At 46.4% G+C, this 20,356-nt stretch overlaps 1 protein-coding gene across 4 annotated transcripts in view; it reads right to left on the bottom strand.

The window, feature by feature from the left end:
- ANKS1B (ankyrin repeat and sterile alpha motif domain containing 1B) overlaps positions 1-20,356 on the bottom strand; it is a 115,139-nt gene that overhangs the window by 33,460 nt on the left and 61,323 nt on the right. For 2 of the 4 annotated variants that reach the window (XM_075274912.1, XM_075274914.1), the window contains exon 3: positions 3,461-3,610. In XM_075274912.1, coding sequence (XP_075131013.1) covers positions 3,461-3,610 — 150 coding nt within the window. The remainder of the gene's footprint in view (positions 1-3,460; positions 3,611-20,356) is intronic. The other 2 variants (XM_075274913.1, XM_075274915.1) reach the window with 1 other exon arrangement.

Here is a 20,356-nt window from a genome sequence, read left to right as displayed (position 1 = left end):
TTGTCTGAAAAAGAAGTTGTGCTATTATAGATAAAACTTGAGAGTCACTAAGTAAATGAAGTTAGAAATATACAGGTAACTGTGTAAAATCACTGAAATCGGTGCTCTAAATCTATCTATCTATCTATCTATCTATCTATCTGTCTGTCTGTCTGTCTGTCTGTCTGTCTGTCTGTCTGTCTGTCTGTCTGTCCGTTATTCTGTATTTAGCTCATATCTATTTGTATGTCCCTCTGTTTACACCCCTGCATTACTCTGCTTCATCCCCCTACCCCCTCAACTTTATCTACCACCCAGGCTCAATATTCTCCAAACAATTTAAAAGTAACCTCCTCCTGCATAATCTGTCTCCAAGACTTTTCTTGTGCTGCACCAGCTCTCTAGAATGTGTTACTCTGGACAATCAGATGAATTCCTAACATCCTCATTTTTAAGTATGGTGTGGGCCCCGAAAACACATTTTAGGCAGGCCTATCACATTCCCTAATCTGATTCCTTTCCTTTCACATCTTCTTCTACATTATTTCTAAGATCCTTATCCCTTCATTCCAAACTTTCCCCCATAATCCGACACTGGCTCATGCAGCTTTATGTGCATCGTTCCGTTTTCTAGAAAAGATGGCTGGACCATAGATAGATATAAATTTATTCTATGCATCTGTAAATTCACATGCTGCTGATTTTTATCCACATATACCAGAGCTTTGTTCCGAGCATCACCCCCAAACTGTGCTCCTCAGTTCCTCAGTATAGTTTCTTCCCTCTTGAACCTTATTGGAAGCTGATTGGGAATGGGAGATGATCTGCAGTAACCTGGCACAGCCACTACACAATGAATGGCGCTATCTGCTTCCAGTTCTCTGTACAGTTCCAGTGGCTTAGAGTCCCTATCATAACACTGTTTGTGGTTGTAATAAAAAAATAAAAAATCTTAATACTTTCCTAGAGATGATTCTGATGAACCACATTAGACTCATTCCTGGTGTTCACTGAAGCTGGAGAATACCCCGACTTCACTCCGCATGTACCTGAGGTCCTGCACATGCACAGTCAAATTGGCAAGTACAACAGCTTCAGTAAAGAAGTGCTCAGGCACCATGAGTAGGGGGCTTTTTGGGACACTAAGCTACCAGTACAGGCTAACTTTAAGGCCGGGTTCACACGAAGTGTTCTGGCTCGCCATTTGGTACGTAGACGCCACGGGAGGATTTGCGGGCCGTATACGCTCCCATTGTTTTCAATGGGAGCCGGTACCGTACACGCGGCGCTATTTTGCAGCCGTGATTTTGCAGCGGCCACAAAATAGCGCCGCGTGTACGGTACCGGCTCCCTTGAAAACAATGGGAGCGTATACGGCCCGCAAATCCTCCCGCGGCGTCTACGTACCAAATGACGAGCCAGAATACTCCATGTGAACCCGGCCTAACAGCTCTACAGTTTGTATATCTTCCACAATAACACCCATATGCACCACTACCACCAGAGGAACATCACAATAAGGTTCTCAGATCTAAAAACATTATGTTTCTTATGTACTTCCCTTCAACCAGCACTAACACTCAATCCATAATCTGCATGTACTATAGAAATAAGTGAATACAAGAAGTAAACATATGTACAATCACAATAGCCTCAAAAACAGCTTGAGAAAGTGCTAGTTGTCTTTTCAAAACCAGAAGCCAAGAACAATTTCGGCTATTCATTCTGACAGCCGCATAGTAAATAAACCCTGTTCCCACACCGCATTTAATGAGTCGCTTCAGGCCTACATATTGATGTCAACAAACACTGTACATTTTCTTTCTCCGTCTACCACACTAAGGTGGTGGGAGAAATATGCCGTACTGTACGAGATAAATCCTATTTAGTAGATGCTGGTCTTCACTTTTCTACTCAGGTCTTACCAGCCAGAACATGGTGAGGATTGATCTCACTATTGGTTACATTTCTTAAAATTTCCACAACTGATCTTAAAAGGAGTGTGTCACCAGTGATCGTAAAAGGAGTGTGTCACCAGAACCCAACATATCAACTTAGGGTCACTGTTTGTGTCTTTTGAATCGCTCCATTGCCGAGATATTGCTGGTTTTTCTGCCTTGCAAATGAACAATGAAGGTGTTGCCATTTCCCTACTCATGTTGCATATTCACAAAAAAACCGCAATATCTTCAGACAGGAGGCACAAAACAAAAACACTGTTTGATTCAGGTGACCCTAACCTATCTTTGTTGATATTCTGGGTCCTGGTGAATCCCAGGGGAGTTGGATATGTTTCTAAATGACAGATTTGTGCACACTAGAAGTATACTCATGAGGCCCACCAAATAGTTTGAGAAGTGGCCTGACCCAACAAAACTCCTTCAAAGGGAACCTGTCATGTTATACACGTGTCTGATCTGCAGGCAGCATGTTATAGAGCAGAAGGAGCTGAGCAGATTGATATGTAGATTTGTGGGAGAAGTTTGAGTAAAACTTATATTTCATAGAATTAAATACATGCTTAGGTTCCCTTTAAGGGCTAGTTGACACAGGGCAAAATGGTCAGGATTTTGACGCAGAACACGGGGCAAAATGCTCAGGATTTTGAGTCGGAATCTGTGGCAAAATCCTGCCGCCTCCCATTGAAATCAATGGGAGCCGGTCATTTCCTTCTTCCGTGAGCAGTTTGTTCCCGCTCATGGAAAAAAGAAGTGAGCTGCCCTTTCTTCAGGCGAATTCCGCAGTTGAGTCAGCCACGGCGTCCACCTCGCAACATCACCCTCCGGACTAGGCCCATTCATTTGGCCTAATCCGGAGCGGAAAGGCGCAACGGAATGCCAGTGCACTTCAACGGCATCCCGTCGCAGCAGGCAGAACCCTGTGTGAACTAGCCCAAAGGGATATGTCCTAGAGCAAATTTTTAAATACTTTTTTTTTATCAAAATGATTCAAAATTCCACATCTGGTTTACTAGTTCTAGGAAACAAAAACATCCACGCTCCATCTACCCTGATGAAAGTAAACGGGGTCCACTAAAAGAGTGCTAGACACATGATGTTAGGTAAAAATTTAGCACATATTAGGACAAAAAAATTGTCTAAAAAGCAATGGTACCAAAAGAATGCAAGATTTAAAGTTCTATATATTGACTATTCCACCTTAAACATTTGAACGTTTTCCTTCCTCATCTCAAAAGCCTGGAAAAAAAAGACTCACCATAGGAAATGCAATAGATTTTGTTTTTTGTCTCTCATACAGAGTTCAATTTAACCCACCTAAAGGAAATTTTTCCAGGATTACAGCATGAGATGAAATTAGTCTTTGGAAACCAAGACTTACCTAGTGTATACGGAGCTGTGGAATAAAGCAGCCATAGTTATTGTCAATTCCAAAAATTACGTAATTCCTGAGAATATTAATCTGGTGTCAAGGTACCTACTAAGGAGGAGAGAAAAAGAGCAGAAGATGTAGAAATACTTACATATGCTTTGTAATCACACGCTTGGAAGATGAGCTTTTCTGGATGATGTTGCCAGTACTGAAAGGGTATAGAGCCCGTGGTTTCATTGGGGGCTCGTAGGCTGATAGAAGGTTGATCTCCCCAATCTCCTGTCTGAAAATCATATTTACTCTAAAAGTAACAAGTGTCAGTTTAGTTCATTGTACAATTCTTAAGGTTCATACACGGAACACCACAGACTATGGCAGAGGTCAGCGGTTGTTGGGTCTACACAGAACCCAAGCACGAACCACATCTCAACCACAAGCTGAAGACCATAGGCTTTTGAAGACAAGTACAGAATGCTGCATGCAATACGTAAAGGGTTGTGAAAGTTTTTATCCAAGAACTGTATGAAGAACAAAGAGGGTTTTTATGATCGATAGAAAGCTTATCATTAATACTGGAAATGGTTCGGTAAAAGTAGCAAATCAGCAGAATGTCTAGGAAACATCAGGCAACAAAGGTCGAGATACTTAGTCATTTGTTAGTTCATCTAAAAAATTGGTTGTTTTTCATTTCTGATGGACTTTTCTAATCCCTGCAGTTAAACTATCTCCATATAATGTCCTACAAACTACTTTATTCATCTCAAAAGCCTTATATTTCTCAATGGATGGTCCTACAGTCTTTAGGTGCCTATATACAGCACAGACCAAAAGTTTGGACACACCTTCTCATTCAAAGAGTTTTCTGTATTTTCATGACTATGAGAATTGTAGATTCACACTGAAGGCATCAAAACTGTGAATTAACACATGTGGAATTATATACCGTATATACTCGAGTATAAGCCGACCTGAATATAAGCTGAGGTCCCTAATTTTACCACAAAAAACTGGGAAAACTTATTCACTCGTATATAAGCCGAGGAGGGGGGGAGGGGGGGAGATGCAGTAGCTACTGGAAAATTTCAAAAATTAAAATGGGCGGAGTTTTTGGGTGCAGTAGTTGCTGGGTGCTGAGGAAGGGGAGGGGGTGTTTTGGTTGTCTGTCTGCCCCTTCCCTGAGCTTGAGGACTGTTTTTTCTTCCCCCACTTGGAATTCAGTCTGGCTGAATATAGGGTATCTGCAGTGCTCCTATTGGTAGCCCTTGCACCGCATAGGGAAAAGGGCTGTGACTGCTGTGATGGGGGTTACTATGTGATTTTTTAAATCAGCTTGCCTCCGCCCCATGTTTTGATTAGGTCATATCATAAATAAAAGTGAATTTATAAATTGACTAGGGGGCACGTGGGTCAGGCACTCACCCTCCAGCAGTCGGTTGTGAGGAAACGGCTTTTCAGAACCCAGCGTTATGGCAGACCTGGAAAGGCTCATTTTCGAAAAAATGCAGGCAGGCGGCAGTGGATGGCTTCAGGAGGTCTTCAACCGGGCTTCTGCACAGCTGCGGCCTGGTGAAGATGTAGGGTCCCACGATCCCCTGGAGGCTCCTCGGCCTTCTACTAGGCCTCATCGTCGGGTTCGGCGGCCTGCCCGCCTCAGCCCCAGCCCGCCGGCGCGTGGTGGTAAGCGGAGTGTTCCGGCGGGGTCTGGGGCTGGGGGGGGAGCATCCTCCGGGCACGTTGGGAGCAGAGGCCGCCGTCCCCGTCACGCTGGGCCGCAGCCGCGGCCTACCTCTTTACCCGGCAGCCCTCCTGGGGCATGCCGGAGCCGTGTCCACAGCGCCACCGGAAGGTCTCCTGCAGGAGCAGGAGGCGAAGATCTACACACTGCCAGGCTGGAGCCTGGTAGTAGTTCTTACCGCCCCGTCGGCGTGCCGGCGGCCCTGCCGCGCGCGAGATCCCGGCCTCCTGCAGGAGCAGGAGGTGAAGCCGCGCCCCCTACCAGGCCGGAGCCTGGTAGTAGTACTTACCGCCCCGTCGGCGCGCCGGCGGCCCTGCCGCGCGCGAGATCCCGGCCTTCTGCTGGAGCAGGAGGTGAAGCCGCGCCCCCCAACAGGCTGGAGCCTGCTAACAGCGTCCGGCGCCATCTTGTTGGAGACCACGGGGACCCGTGTCATCCAGGGGGCGGAGCCTCCTCGGCAGCCGTGGCCACGCCCCCTGCTAGGCCCAGCCAGGTAGGCCGCAGGCCTGAAGATGCCGTCACAAATCACCGCGGGGATCGCCAGCCTCCCTCAGGAGTGGGAGGTGAAGCCCAGGTGCTGGAATCGGGTGAGCTGTGTTTACCCGGGGCAGGTGGTCAACAGCCCCTGCCTCCGGTTGGTGGGGATGGGCGGTCGGCAGGTCAGGGGGGGGGTGAGGCCTACTCCACTAGGGATACTGATGCGGGGAGCTTAGACATGATTCCCCCAACCCCTCCCCCCCCTGCCTTGTCTCTCCCCTCGTTGCCACCAATGCGACACACCAGTTCCCCCAGTCAGGGCCGTCTTGAACTTCACCATACGCACTCCCAGCCCCCTCGGTACCCACGCTCCCCAGGTTCAGAGGTTACCCGGGCGGGTTCGCCCTATAGGAGGAATCGCAGGCATTCTCGGGGTGGTGATACTGGAGGGCGTTTTTCGGCGGGGTCTGGGCGCAGGTCCCGTTCACATACCTCCTCTCGTTCTTCTCTTTCCTCAGGGACCAGCACTTTCCACCATCACCGTCGTCATAGGAGGGAGGATTCTCATCACCGTTGCCACAGCCGTTCCCGTTGCTGTTCTCACCGTTCTCCCAGATCGCGCAGCCGCCTTTCCCAGGGACATGGGAGGGCGCATTTCAGAGGTCCTTCTCACGCTTCACATCGAGGGGACAGAAGCCACGCTGCGTCCCGCAGCCCGCAGCTACCTCGTTCCTCTCCGTCAGCCACATCCAGATCTCGCCGCCCTGCTACCGCATCGGCTCAAGATTCGACGACTGGACCGCAGCAGCCTGGGACGGTCACGGGGACCAGATCCGACGGTGAGTTGACTTGTCTCCCAGCCTGGTTGTCCCTTGCTAACCCGTCCCCAGGAGAAGATCTCGCCTCCTTTCTACGGCGTATTCTAGCCACTGTAGAAAATTCCCCCTCAGATAGAGTCCCGGGGGAGGGTGTCGGCGGCCTTGCGCCTTCGCCGGCTCCCTTTCCCACGGGTTTAACGTTCAGGGATTCGATTTTCTGTGGGGTCTCCCCGCTCGGCACGCATGTGCCGGCAGAGACCCGGGAGAAAATCGTTTCGGGTGAATACATAGATATCTGGTCCCTGTTGTCTACTGACCATGGGACCGTTGATAAAGAACGGACTTTTGAGAGAGGTTCGGACAGGAAACCGAAAGTTGCAAAGACTTTCGGTAATTGGCTTCAGGCCTTTGCGATTTTTGCGCACATCATGTGTCAGCACCATCCGGGTAAAGGCCCAGAACTCTTTATCTATATGGATACTATCTATGGCGCCCACAAGCTGCACGGTGGTGCAGCTTGGTGGCGTTATGACGAGGAATTCAGACGTCGGTTGGCTATGTCCCCAGCCGTCGGCTGGGCATCTAAGGCTATGGACGTCTGGGTTCATCTCATCCTCTCTCAGAAGCCCCAGAAGTCCTTTCCAGCGGGTTCCGGAGGCTCTTCCTCCGGTCAGGGCTCCATTCCCCACAAGCCGACAGGATCCTGTTGGCTTTACAATGAAGGACACTGTAGGTTCTTCAACTCCTGCAGATTCCGGCACGATTGCTCGATCTGCGGGGGTAATCATGCGGCCCTTAAATGCTCACGTCGGGGAAAAAATCTATCCAAGCTGGGTTCTGCCGGCGCAGGCGAGAACTCCGGTGAGAGGCTCGGTGCTTCGGCAGTGGCTAAAGCTGTACCCGCAGAAGCGGGATGCAAGGATGCTTGAGGACGGCTTTAGTCTCGGTTTTGTCATCCCGTTTGAGGAGTCGCCTGTCTCCTCCTTTTCTGGTAACCTTCGTTCTGTTTTGGCTGACGAGCCTTTGGCTTGGGACAAGGTGATGAAGGAGGTTGCGTTTAACCGAATGGCTGGCCCGTTTGACGAGCCACCCTTTCCTAACTTCAGGGTTTCTCCATTGGGTTTAGTGCCCAAGCGGGAGCCCGGTAAGTTTCGCCTTATTCATCATTTGTCCTATCCCAAAGGGGAGTCGGTTAACGATGGTATCGGTAAGGAGTTGTCGGCGGTTTCTTACACGTCTTTTGACAGGGCCGTAGATTTTGTCCGTCAGGCCGGAAGGGGTGCTCTGTTAGCAAAATCGGATATCGAGTCTGCGTTCCGATTACTCCCCATTCATCCTGACTGTTTTCACCTCCTTGGCTGTTCATTACGCGAAAAATTTTTCGTAGACATGTGCTTGCCAATGGGGTGTTCTATTTCGTGTTCTTACTTTGAGCTTTTTTCCTCTTTTTTGGAATGGGTTGTGCGCTTTGAGACAGGATATCAATCCATTTTGCATTATTTGGATGATTTCCTTTTCGTTGGGCCGCCGGATTCTCCAGTTTGCGAATTTTTGTTGCGTTCTTTTCAGTCGTTAATGGCGTCGTGCGGGGTTCCCCTTTCCAAAGAAAAGACGGTCGGGCCTTTGACCTGCCTTTCTTTTCTCGGCATCGAGATAGATTCGGTCGCCATGGTTTTTCGTTTGCCCGTAGACAAGCTAGATCGCTTAGTGCATGAAGTTGATTCGGCCGTGCGTTCTAAGAAGGTCACTTTGCATCAAATGCAGGTCCTGTTAGGTCTCTTAAATTTTGCGTGCAAAGTGATCCCTATGGGACGTACCTTTTGCCGTCGTCTGTCCTTGGCTACTAAAGGGGTTGCGCAGCCGCACCATTTTATTAGAATTACTAGGACGTTGCGTGAGGATTTGAAGGTTTGGCAGCGTTTTTTGACGTCTTTTAACGGGCGTGCGGTTTGTCAATCTCAGTTCGTGGCTAATTCCGACCTTCCCCTTTTTACAGACGCCGCGGGGAGCGACGGTTTTGGGGCGGTTCTGGGCCGGAGGTGGTGTAGGGCCCAGTGGCCCCCCTCCTGGGTTGACAGGGGTCTAGTTAAAAATCTGGCACTCCTCGAGCTGTTTCCTATTGTAGTTGCCGTGGAGTTGTGGGGACGGGACATCAGCAATTGCCGTATATGTTTTTGGTCTGACAATATGTCGGCCGTGCAGGCAGTGAACAGCTTATCCTCCTCCTCTTTGGAGGTGTTAGCCCTTCTTAGGCATTTGGTTCTTCGTTGCCTGCAGGCCAACATCTGGTTCCGTGCCCGGCATGTTCCAGGTACTCAGAATGCCATTGCTGATGCCTTGTCCCGTTCTAACTTTCAGCTTTTTCGCTCTTTGCACCCATCAGCGGAGGAGGAGGGGACGCCATGCCCGTCGGCCTTGTGGACCTTGTTGGAGACGATTTGATGTCCCTGGTTCAGAAGTCAGTGGCCCCGTCCACTTGGCGGGGTCATGTTGGAGCTTGGCGGCAATTTTTGTCCACCTCTGGCGGTTCTTTACCCGCGGAGGATCACCTTTTGGCTCAGCTGGTCTTATCATTTTTAGCTTGTCTTCGCGATCAGGGGGTCTCGGCCGCCACGGCGGCGCGGAAGCTCGCGGGGATTGCCTTTATGTTTAAACTTTTGGGTCGTTGCGATGTTACGAAATCATTTTTAGTTAGGCAAATTCTGAAGGGATGGCGGAAGGAATCGGGCCGCCGCGATATGCGTCGTCCCGTTTCCTTTCAGTTGTTGGAAAAATTGTTGCATGTTCTTCCCAGTGTGTGTGTTGATGAGAGTGAAGTCCTTCTTTTTCGAGTCGCCTTTTCCTTGGCTTTCTTTTGTGCCTTGCGGATTGGTGAGCTCCTCCCTTCTAGTAAATCTTCCGGCGGGGGCCTGGCTATTGGGGACATTTTTTACTCGGAGTCAGAGGTTCGTATCTGTATCCGTCATTCCAAGACGGATGTGTATGGACAGGGGTCGTGGGTTCCCATTCGCCCTTCAGGGTCACTTTTTTGTCCCGTGCGTTTAGTTGGGGAATTTTTAGATCGCCGTTTTCGGTCTCCGGTGTTTTTGGTACATAGTTCGGGCCTTCCTCTAACGCGCTTTCAGTTTTCGGCGGTTTTTCGTTCCGCTCTACGTTTTTTGGGCTTTAATCCGGGAGAGTTCGGCACTCATTCATTCCGCATAGGGGCGGCCACTACGGCCGACCTTTGTGGTTTGGGTTCGGAATCCATTAAGAGATTGGGTAGGTGGAAATCCGATTGCTTCCGCCGTTATGTTAGGCCGGATTTGATGCTTGTGTGACCTTTTTTCGTTGTTCATTTTACGTCTGTTGTTTTTTGTTTTCTTTTTCAGGTCCGTCCCCTGTCTCTGTGTGGATCCTGGGCCATTCTTACGTTTTTTGGGCTGCGCGCAGAGCGGCGGTGCGTCCAATTGGCCTCTCCCTTGGCCTCACCGGTATTTCTGTACACTGGGTGGGCATTAGAGGCCTTAAATGGGTGCAGATCCTAGCGGAGGTTGCGAAGATTAGCTGTCAGGTCTCAGGGACGGTTGTTTTAGTTGTCCATGCAGGGGGGAACGATTTGGGGAAAGTGAAGCTCGGTGACCTAATTTCGGTCATCCGTCAAGATTTCACTCGTCTGTCGGAGTTTTTTCCTAGGGTCATTCCTGTGTGGTCTGAAGTTGTCCCCAGGGCTCGGTGGCGGGGCGCTCGCTCACATGCTGCGCTGGAGCGTTCCCGGAAGGTTTTGAACGTGCGAGTTGCCAAGCACGTATGTGCTTTGGGCGGTGTTGCTATTAGGCATGCTGAGCTCTCTGGGGACAATAGGGATTTGTTGCTGCCGGATGGGGTTCACTTGAACCCCATTGGTCTGGACATCTTCCTGTCTGCTTTGCAGGATGGTGTGGAGAGGGCCCTCCTTTTGGCTGGTGGGGTTGGTCAGAGCCAGTTGTAGGGGGTACACTGTCTCCTCTGTGGCGGGTGTGTCCCACATTCCGTGGGACGAACAGCAGTTTAGCAGTCCTGCTGTCTACCAGCGGACTGATTTGGAGGAAGACAAGAGGAAGACAGTATTGGGTTTATTTTTGTTAATTTACGTTAATAAAAGCTGTGGCCAACCCACTTAAACCACATTTAATTTGTCCTGGCCTTATTTGGGGGTTTTTAGGGGCGGAGGTTTTTTGTTCTTGTAAGGTTCATTCTCAGCAGTCTGGTAGCCCTTGCACCGCATAGGGAAAAGGGCTGTGACTGCTGTGATGGGGGTTACTATGTGATTTTTTAAATCAGCTTGCCTCCGCCCCATGTTTTGATTAGGTCATATCATAAATAAAAGTGAATTTATAAATTGACTAGGGGGCACGTGGGTCAGGCACTCACCCTCCAGCAGTCGGTTGTGAGGAAACGCCCGCCCACCCTTGCCCTCGCGGTATATTGTTTTCCTTGGTTTTTTCATTCTTTGTTGTCACAGCAGGCGGGTGTGTCCCACATTCCGTGGGACGAACAGCAGTTTAGCAGTCCTGCTGTCTACCAGCGGACTGATTTGGAGGAAGACAAGAGGAAGACAGTATTGGGTTTATTTTTGTTAATTTACGTTAATAAAAGCTGTGGCCAACCCACTTAAACCACATTTAATTTGTCCTGGCCTTATTTGGGGGTTTTTAGGGGCGGAGGTTTTTTGTTCTTGTAAGGTTCATTCTCAGCAGTCTAACTCCTTCCCGACGGAACAGGAGCACTGCAGATCCCCTATATTCAGTAGACCGGGCACTTTCAGCCACAAGGATACCTAATGTGTATGTGTTTCACAGTCATTTTCTACTTTTGTATGTATTCTAGGGAAAGGAGTGATTTAGAACTTTTATTTATTTATTTATTTTTTAATCTTCTTTTTTTTTTTTTTTTTGCTGCACTATTTTATGGGAGATTCTATACATTAATATTGTGGCTGGTCATAGACCCCCCCCCATCCTAAAAAAAATTAAATAAATAATAATTTTTTAAAAAAAATTTTTTGTTGACTCGAGTATAAGCCGAGGGGGGCTTTTTCAGCTCAAAAACTGGGCTGAAAAATTCGGCTTATACTCGAGTATATATGGTACTTAATAAAAAAGTGTGAAACAACTGAAAATTTGTCTTATTTTCCAGGTTCTTCAAAGTAGCCACCTTTTGCTTTGATTCCTGCTTTGCACAATCTCAGCATTCTCTTGATGAGCTTGAAGAGGTAGTCACCTGAAATGGTCTTCCAACAGTCTTGAAGATGGCATCCCAGCAATGCTTAGCTCTTGATGGCCCTTTTGCCTTCACTCTGCGGTCCAGCTCACCCCAAACCATCTTGATTGGGTTCAGGTCTGGTGACTGTGGAGGACAGGTCATCTGGCGTAGCACCCTATCACTCTCCTTCTTGGTCAATTAGCATTTACACAGCCTGGAGGTGTCTTTGGGGTCATTGCCGTGTTGAAAAACAAATAATGGTCCAACTAAACGCAAACCGGATGGAATAGCATTCCGCTGCAAGATGCTGTGGTAGTCATGCTGGTTCAGTATGCCTTCAATTTTGAATAAATCCCCAACAGTGTCACCAGCAAAGCACACCACACCATCACACCTCCTCCTCCAGGCTTCACGGTGGGAACCAGGTATGTGGAGTCCATCCGTTCACCTTTTCTGCGTCGCACAAAGACACGGTAGTTGGAACCAAAGATCTCAAATTTGGACCCATCAGACCAAAGCACAGATTTCCACTGGTCTAATGTCCATTCCTTGTGTTCTTCAGCCCAAACAAGTCGCTTCGCTTGTTGCCTGTTCTTAGCAGTGGTTTTCTAGCAGCTATTTTAGCATGAAGGCCTGCTGCACAAAGTCTCCTCTTAACAGTTGTTGTAGAGATGTGTCTGCTGCTAGAACTCTGTGTGGCATTGACCTGGTCTCTAATCTGAGCTGCTGTTAACCTGCGATTTCTGAGGCTGGTGACTCGGATGAACTTATCCTCCGCAGCAGAGGTGACTGTTGGTCTTCCTTTCCTGGGGTGGTCCTCATGTGAGCCAGTTTCTTTGTAGCACTTGATGGTTTTTGCAACTGCACTTGGGGACACTTTCAAAGTTTTCCCAATTTTTCGGACTGACTGACCTTAAATTCTTAAAGTAATGATGGCCACTCGTTTTTCTTTACTTAGATGCTTTTTTCTTACCATAATACAAATTCTAACAGTCTATTCAGTAGGACTATCAGCTGCATATCCACCTGACTTCTGCACAACACAACTGATGGTCCCAACCCTATTTATAAGGCAAGAAATCCCACTTATTAAACCTGACAGGGCGCACCTGTGAAGTGAAAACCATTTCTGTTGACTACCTCTTGAAGCTCATCAAGAGAATGCCAAGAGTGTGCAAAGCAGGAATCAAAGCAAAAGGTGGCTACTTTGAAGAACCGAGAATATAAGACATATTTTCAGTTGTTTCACGCTTTTTTGTTAAGTATATAATTCCACATGTGTTACTTCATAGTTTTGATGATGTGAATCTACAATTTTCATAGTCATGAAAATACAGAAAACTCTTTGAATGAGAAGGTGTGTCCAAACTTTTGGTCTGTACTGTAGTCAAATCAAGCTGTCCATTTTGTAACTATCTTACATATATATAGGGCTGTGCTATCTCTATCTGAACATATAAAATTGGGAGAAAGATGGATCAGGTACATACTCAGGTATATACTCGAGTACAAGCTGACCCGAATATAAGCCGAGCCCCTAATTTTACCACAAAAACTGGGAAAACTTATTGACTCGAGTATAAGCCTGGGGGGGGGGGGGATGCAGCAGCTTCTGGAAATTTTCAAAAATTAAAATGGTAGGAGTTTTTGGGTGCAGTAGTTGCTGGGGAAGGGGAGGGGATGTTTTGGTTGTCTGTCTGCCCCTTCCCTGAGCTTGAGGACTGTGTGATTTTCTCCCCCCTCACTTGTAATTCAGTCTGGCTGAATATAGGGGATCTGCAGTGCTCTTATTAACCCCTTCCCGACGGAACAGGAGCACTGCAGATCCCCTATATTCAGTAGACTGGGCACTTTCAGACACAGGGATACCTAATGTGTATGTGTTTCACAGTCATTTTCTACTTTTATATGTATTCTAGGGAAAGGAGGGATTTAGAACTTTTATTTATTCTATTTTTTAAAGCTTCTTTTTTTTAACTATTTTATGGGAGATTCTATACATTTATTGCGGCTGGTCATAGTTAAAAAAAATTTTTGTTTGACTCGAGTATAAGCCGAGGGGCGCTTTTTCAGCACAAAAACTGTGCTGAAAACTCAGTTTATACTCCAGTATATACGGTGTGTTAAATTTCAAGATGCCTAATCCTTTGTTCTCATGGGTGATAAGCTGCATAGGTGTATGGCAGTGACTTACTTGCCTCTCCACATTGAAAACACAAGCATGTTCGGCCAATGAATAGCTGTCAACCTAAACAGTGGTCAGCCAATAGCTAATGAAGATAGATGGGTGTCTGCTGTACTTGTATCCAATTCCTAACATGAGTAACTTCCCATCTGCTTCAACCCAAGAAAGTTCTGTATGAAAGGATGGCAAATGTATTACCAATGGATGAAGGGATTCTGTACAGTAAAAGTAGTGACTCTGTAGAATATCTGCCATGAGTGGTAAAATCTGTGCATTTTGTATCTCTCAAGCCATATTTATCTTAATAGATGGTGGTGTGGTGGATGTAAAATCTATTCTTAACCATATGCTGGTAGATACTTTCCTATGATACAACCAAGATTTTATACACCTTGTCCGCTGTCAGACAAAACATTACCAAGTTGGATCTTCATTTATACGGAGAGATACCTGTGTTTCTTTAACAAAGTCTCAGATTGCAGACAAATGTGTGTCTAATATTGAAGTTCATCCCCATTAAAGTCAATATAGTTGAGTTGTAATACCAGACATAGCCTATGGGTGAGAATGGTGCAATTTCTGGAAAAAAGTAGACTTTTTAATGTCTTTTGAACTCAAGAGGTGGAATTTAATTTTAAAAAAATCTTGTATTTTTTTGTGCCAAAAATCCACCAAAATAGGCTACTTTCTTCATGAAACACTTTATAGAAATTCATGGTCCATGGTCATGTGACTAGCACACAGGTGCACAGCACATTAATCAGACATCTGCCTGGTAATCAGCTGTGCACCCGTGTGCTCATCACATGACCATGGACCGTAAATCACATGACCATGGACTGTAAATCACATGACCATGGACCGTAAATCACATGACCATGGACCATAAATCACATGACCATGGACCATATATCACATGACCATGGTCAGAGTTTTATCCTCTAGAAGTAACAGAATGAATAACAGCAAGCCGAAATCTAGAAAACTGTGAGGAATTGATACAGAAAGTATATTGGAAAATTGTATATCTCTTTATTGTACATTTGTGTGTCAATATTGGTCTGAAAGTGGCCAACCCCTTTAAGGCTATTTTTAATGGACTGTTTTAACTATTTGTATCTGGTTGTACAGACGGACAGACCAATACAAGTCAATGGGTCTGTTTTTAACATTTGTCAAAATGGATCTGCATGCTTTTGAAAGTCATTAAAAACCAGATGAGTGAGTAGGGTTAAAAAATTTACAAAGTTCTTCCGTTTTTTTTCACTGCCATGTACATGTAAACGAAGTTTATGAAAGGCCCATGCTCAGACTACTTGGGGGAGATGTATGAAGACTGGCATTATTAGTGCCCGTCTTCATAACTCCTGAGCCAGCACCACCACGCAGAAGGCCAGCAGAGACATCAATACCATCTAATAGCTGGCTTAGATTTAAAGAATCATTTACACCAGATTTCCATACTCCCTAAGCTACAAAACTGGTGTACAAGGCATAATAAATCTGTCCTATAGCACAGACTTCAATTCAGTCTGATCAGCAAAATCGTAGTAACAGGCAGGTATATGATGTTTGGAGCCCTTCATAGTAATACTTTCCAGGCATTAATATTAAACACGCTTACATACATGTAAGCACATGGTTATTGCTGGGCTTTCTAAAACAATTGCACTGAAGCAGCAAATATCAGCATGCATCGTAAGCATCCTCCATAGTCGCACGCTCATTTCATGCTAGGCATTAGCATTCACCAGGACGTGATCAGGCAGTGAGATGTACGTAGCATTCCAGCGAGCGGAGAATAATTACACGGCAGCGTGATCGGGGCAGGCGGAGTTTTATCTCATTTACACATAGAAGCAAAACAAGATGACAAGCCAAGCCATTAATTATACCGTACATCTGCAAATATTCTAAGTGCACCAAGTCATTATGAGAAAAATATCTTAGAAAGCAGAATCTACCAGGGATCCAGGTATGTCAGGCCGCATGGCCCGCAGCAAGCTGTAGAAGAGCCGTCAGGCTGTTCTTGGAGGATTCTGCTGAGTATTACATTTATCGCTAGTACCAAAAAAAGCTATTGGACCCCATATTGATACTGGTTTAATAAAAAAAACAACTGCGCCATTACTAAAACTTAGTTTTATATCATATATATGTTCATTACGCTGCCAACCCAAAAGATGATATATCCAAGGAAGACACTGTACTGCTTAAGCCACTGCCTCCTTTATTTGTAACAGGAGGTTTTTCTCTTTTCAGTCTACAACATTGTACGCTTCTTACTGAAGTTTTGTAAGAGAAAAACCTTCCATCAAACAGTAGAGTGGCCCTGCCTGTAACATTGCTAGGTGTGATCCTGGGTAAAAAAACAGATGTGGGGATCCCCTAGAAACCTCCTTATTAGTAGTCACTTCAATGAGGTGACACCACAGTGAGACAGCCAGTTGAAAGCCAATATTAACTTACTGACTGGGTGAGGGGCCCTAAAAACCAGGAAAGCCAGTTAAGTTGACTTCTCTGTAAATCACCAGCAGGAGGTCATGCAACTGAGGTTAAGGATCCCAACACTGTCTGAGCTTTCATCCAGAATAGGTGGCTTTGATATCCCAAACCTGTCTTTTCGAAAACCACCCATCTCCGTGAAATGGCTTTAGCGCATCACAGCATGCACCACTGTCGTCAGTAAAGATGGGGACACTACAGCTCACTTTACTGCACAATAGGCCGAAACAGCGCTGTCCATAGCTGGGAATCTGTTCCTCTATAGGGTGGTGTACAGAGTGTACTGTTCTCCTAATTACATCCTGGAGAATAGATTTGCATATTTTTTACCCAGAATCCCTAGCGGAGCAGGAATGACTTGTAAGTCTCCGTACTGCTTATGTAGGCACACACTCTCCTTGATGTGTACGATTATCCCCTGACCCTGGTCTATAGTCTCTCACTCTGCCAAATCAGTATCCCTACGCTATGCTGAGGATGGCCCAATAGGCCGAAACAGCGCTGTCCATAGCTGGGAATCTGTTTCTTTTGGAATAGAAATACTAATTTGGCAATTAAATCCGCATCATGATTAAATAGACTTTTTAACTGAGTCATGCATGATGTTAAGGATGCTGCCCTCTAGAGGGCGGTGTACAGAGTGCATTGTTCTCCTAATTACATCCTGGAGAATAGATTTGCATATTTTTTACTGCACTCTTATTATCCGCACTGAGCACAAAATACAAGCGCTGATATGCAGTAGTGGACTCCCAGCAATGGGTGCCTTTCATAGAGACAGGTTTGAGACCCCAAACCCCAGTTGCATAATGGGATTGCTGGTGGTTTAGTGGTCACAAACGAGCTGACTGGTTCCCTTTAAGGATTAATCTATAAAGCATTAGGTAAAAGGGATTTTTACTAGATTACAAAAAAGGTGTACATTTATTCCAGAAACAGCACTGCCCTAGTCCATAGGCTGTGTCAGGTATTGCAACTCAGTCCCATTGACTTGAATAAAAATGAGCTTTACACTATTGGAAAGTATGGAAACCTACAAGTAGGTCTATTATGGGAAAACTTGTTTTAACGGGTGGTCCCATCTTATTCCACTTCCTTAAGCTAGGGGAAAGCTTGTGGATCAGTGGGGTCCAACACCGCAGACTACATCAATCTTAGAAAAAGTTACCCTCTATCAGCTATGAATAGGGAATAACTTGTTGAGATGAGAATACCCCTTTCTACTTGAAAAAACATTGTTACACTTGAGACTATGAGTCACAACGCCACGTAACCTAATCACAGGCCTCAGTGGTTCCTGAAATCAGACACAAGACCGAAACACAGCAGGGAGTCACGCTGGAGCCCAGGCAAGGTGAGTAACATTGTTCTTTATGTTTGATCACCATCCATGGGCCTTCACTCAATACGCATTGGGTCTGAAGAGACTTTCGGACATATTTGGTCCAAACAAGATTGCAGAGAGAACCTCCCAAATATATGTGAACCGAAACAACCAACGTGAGAGCAAACCATGAATGCCCGAATTTGGTAATTTTTCGATTAATCGCCCAGCCCTAATAGGAGTCCTACCTACTGTCCTCCCAGACATGGTGTAGGGCAAAGAAGGGGTAGGCAATGTTAAGGTTTATCACATCTGATCTTTTTTTTCCCCCAGGAGACAAGCCGCTTCCACTGAAAAAACACATACATGCTCAGGCGAACCGAGTGTGCATGTGTGTGGGAAAATGAGGAATAGCTCTCGGTCAAACAAGTGTTCCGACATCTATTGAAGGCGTATGAGCATCTTTAGTTTACGACAGACTATACAAATATTCTACCAGGCACATTGCCATAGCCCAACTATAGAACATTGCATCTGTACTGACTCAGTGTATATTATACCACTGCAGTGGAGCTGGAGGCTAAGCTCCAGATATATGATGATTTACATTAATTTCTCATTTGATTGTCATTTCCCAGAGATCATCAAAAAATATCCTCAGGAAAAATATCTGTGACCCATTTTATAATGTGTAATGACTTCTGTTAATAGCCGAGCATTATACTATATATTAAGTCCAATATAAATGGCATCCAGGAAACCATCGACTTATAATTAGACGGTCCATTAATAATATCGTCACAGATAATAGTCTAAACTTTTTGGCAAAGGAAAATAAGCTGCTGACAGACTCCTCTAGGGGGCACTCAGTTGAAATCGAACAATCTGATCCTTGTCCGCTCTGACATCTGCTACTAAAGGATTTTGGAAGGATCCAAAATATGTGCAGTGACCAGCTGTGGTAGGAATATCAAAATGTTAAAGGGAGTCTGTCAGTCGATCCCAGCATGTCAACCCAACCCTGCAGATCAATAGGTTAGGGTCACCTAAATGAAACGCTGTTTTTCCCATGTGAATCATTGGTCTATTCATGATCCCTATCATGAGAGTCATGAACACAGTGTTTGGGAATTTGAGGGTGTGCAGAAGGTTCAAGGCTCAGGAGTCTTAGGGACGCCATAAGATGTGTCCCACAAAAGGTAATAGTTAGAGATGAGCGAACAGTGTTCTATCGAACACATGTTCGATCGGATATCAGGGTGTTCGCCATGTTCGAATCGAATCGAACACCACGTGGTAAAGTGCGCCAAAATTCGATTCCCCTCCCACCTTCCCTGGCGCCTTTTTTGCACCAATAACAGCGCAGGGGAGGTGGGACAGGAACTACGACACTGGGGGCATTGAAAAAAATTGGAAAAAGTCATTGGCTGCCGAAATCAGGTGACCTCCATTTTAGACGAATAGTGGATTTCAAATCCGGGTCATATGAGAATGTGAACTTTGTGACTATGAGACAGGGATAGCTGTACAGGCAGGGATAGCTAGGGATAACCTTTATTTAGGGGGGAATGTTATTAAAAATAACTTTTTGGGGCTCTATCGGGTGTGTAATTGTGATTTTTGTGAGATAAACTTTTTCCCATAGGGATGCATTGGCCAGCGCTGATTGGCCGAATTCCGTACTCTGGCCAATCAGTGCTGGCCAATGCATTCTATTAGCTTGATGAAGCAGAGTGTGCACAAGGGTTCAAGCGCACCCTCGGCTCTGATGTAGCAGAGCCGAGGCTGCACAAGGGTTCAAGCGCACCCTCGGCTCTGATGTAGGAGAGCCGAGGGTGCACTTGAACCCTTGTGCACCCTCAGCTCTGCTACATCAGAGCCGAGGGTGCGCTTGAACCCTTGTGCACACTCTGCTTCATCAAGCTAATAGAATGCATTGGCCAGCGCTGATTGGCCAATGTATTCTATTAGCCTGATGAAGTAGAGCTGAATGTGTGTGCTAAGCACACACATTCAGCTCTACTTCATCGGGCTAATAGAATGCATTGGCCAGCGCTGATTGGCCAGAGTACGGAACTCGACCAATCAGCGCTGGCTCTGCTGGAGGAGGCGGAGTCTAAGATCGCTCCACACCAGTCTCCATTCAGGTCCGACCTTAGACTCCGCCTCCTCCGGCAGAGCCAGCGCTGATTGGCCGAAGGCTGGCCAATGCATTCCTATGCGAATGCAGAGACTTAGCAGTGCTGAGTCAGTTTTGCTCAACTACACATCTGATGCACACTCGGCACTGCTACATCAGATGTAGCAATCTGATGTAGCAGAGCCGAGGGTGCACTAGAACCCCTGTGCAAACTCAGTTCACGCTAATAGAATGCATTGGCCAGCGCTGATTGGCCAATGCATTCTATTAGCCCGATGAAGTAGAGCTGAATGTGTGTGCTAAGCACACACATTCAGCACTGCTTCATCAAGCCAATACAATGCATTAGCCAGTGCTGATTGGCCAGAGTACGGAATTCGGCCAATCAGCGCTGGCTCTGCTGGAGGAGGCGGAGTCTAAGGTCGGACCTGAATGGAGACTGGTGTGGAGCGACCTTAGACTCCGCCTCCTCCAGCAGAGCCAGCGCTGATTGGCCGAATTCCGTACTCTGGCCAATCAGCACTGGCTAATGCATTGTATTGGCTTGATGAAGCAGTGCTGAATGTGTGTGCTTAGCACACACATTCAGCTCTACTTCATCGGGCTAATAGAATGCATTGGCCAATCAGCGCTGGCCAAT

Source organism: Leptodactylus fuscus, chromosome 5 (assembly GCF_031893055.1).
Source record: "Leptodactylus fuscus isolate aLepFus1 chromosome 5, aLepFus1.hap2, whole genome shotgun sequence".
Taxonomy (NCBI): domain Eukaryota; kingdom Metazoa; phylum Chordata; class Amphibia; order Anura; family Leptodactylidae; genus Leptodactylus; species Leptodactylus fuscus.
The sequence above is the reverse complement of the archived record's forward strand: the minus strand, read 5'-3'. Positions and strand labels throughout refer to the sequence as shown.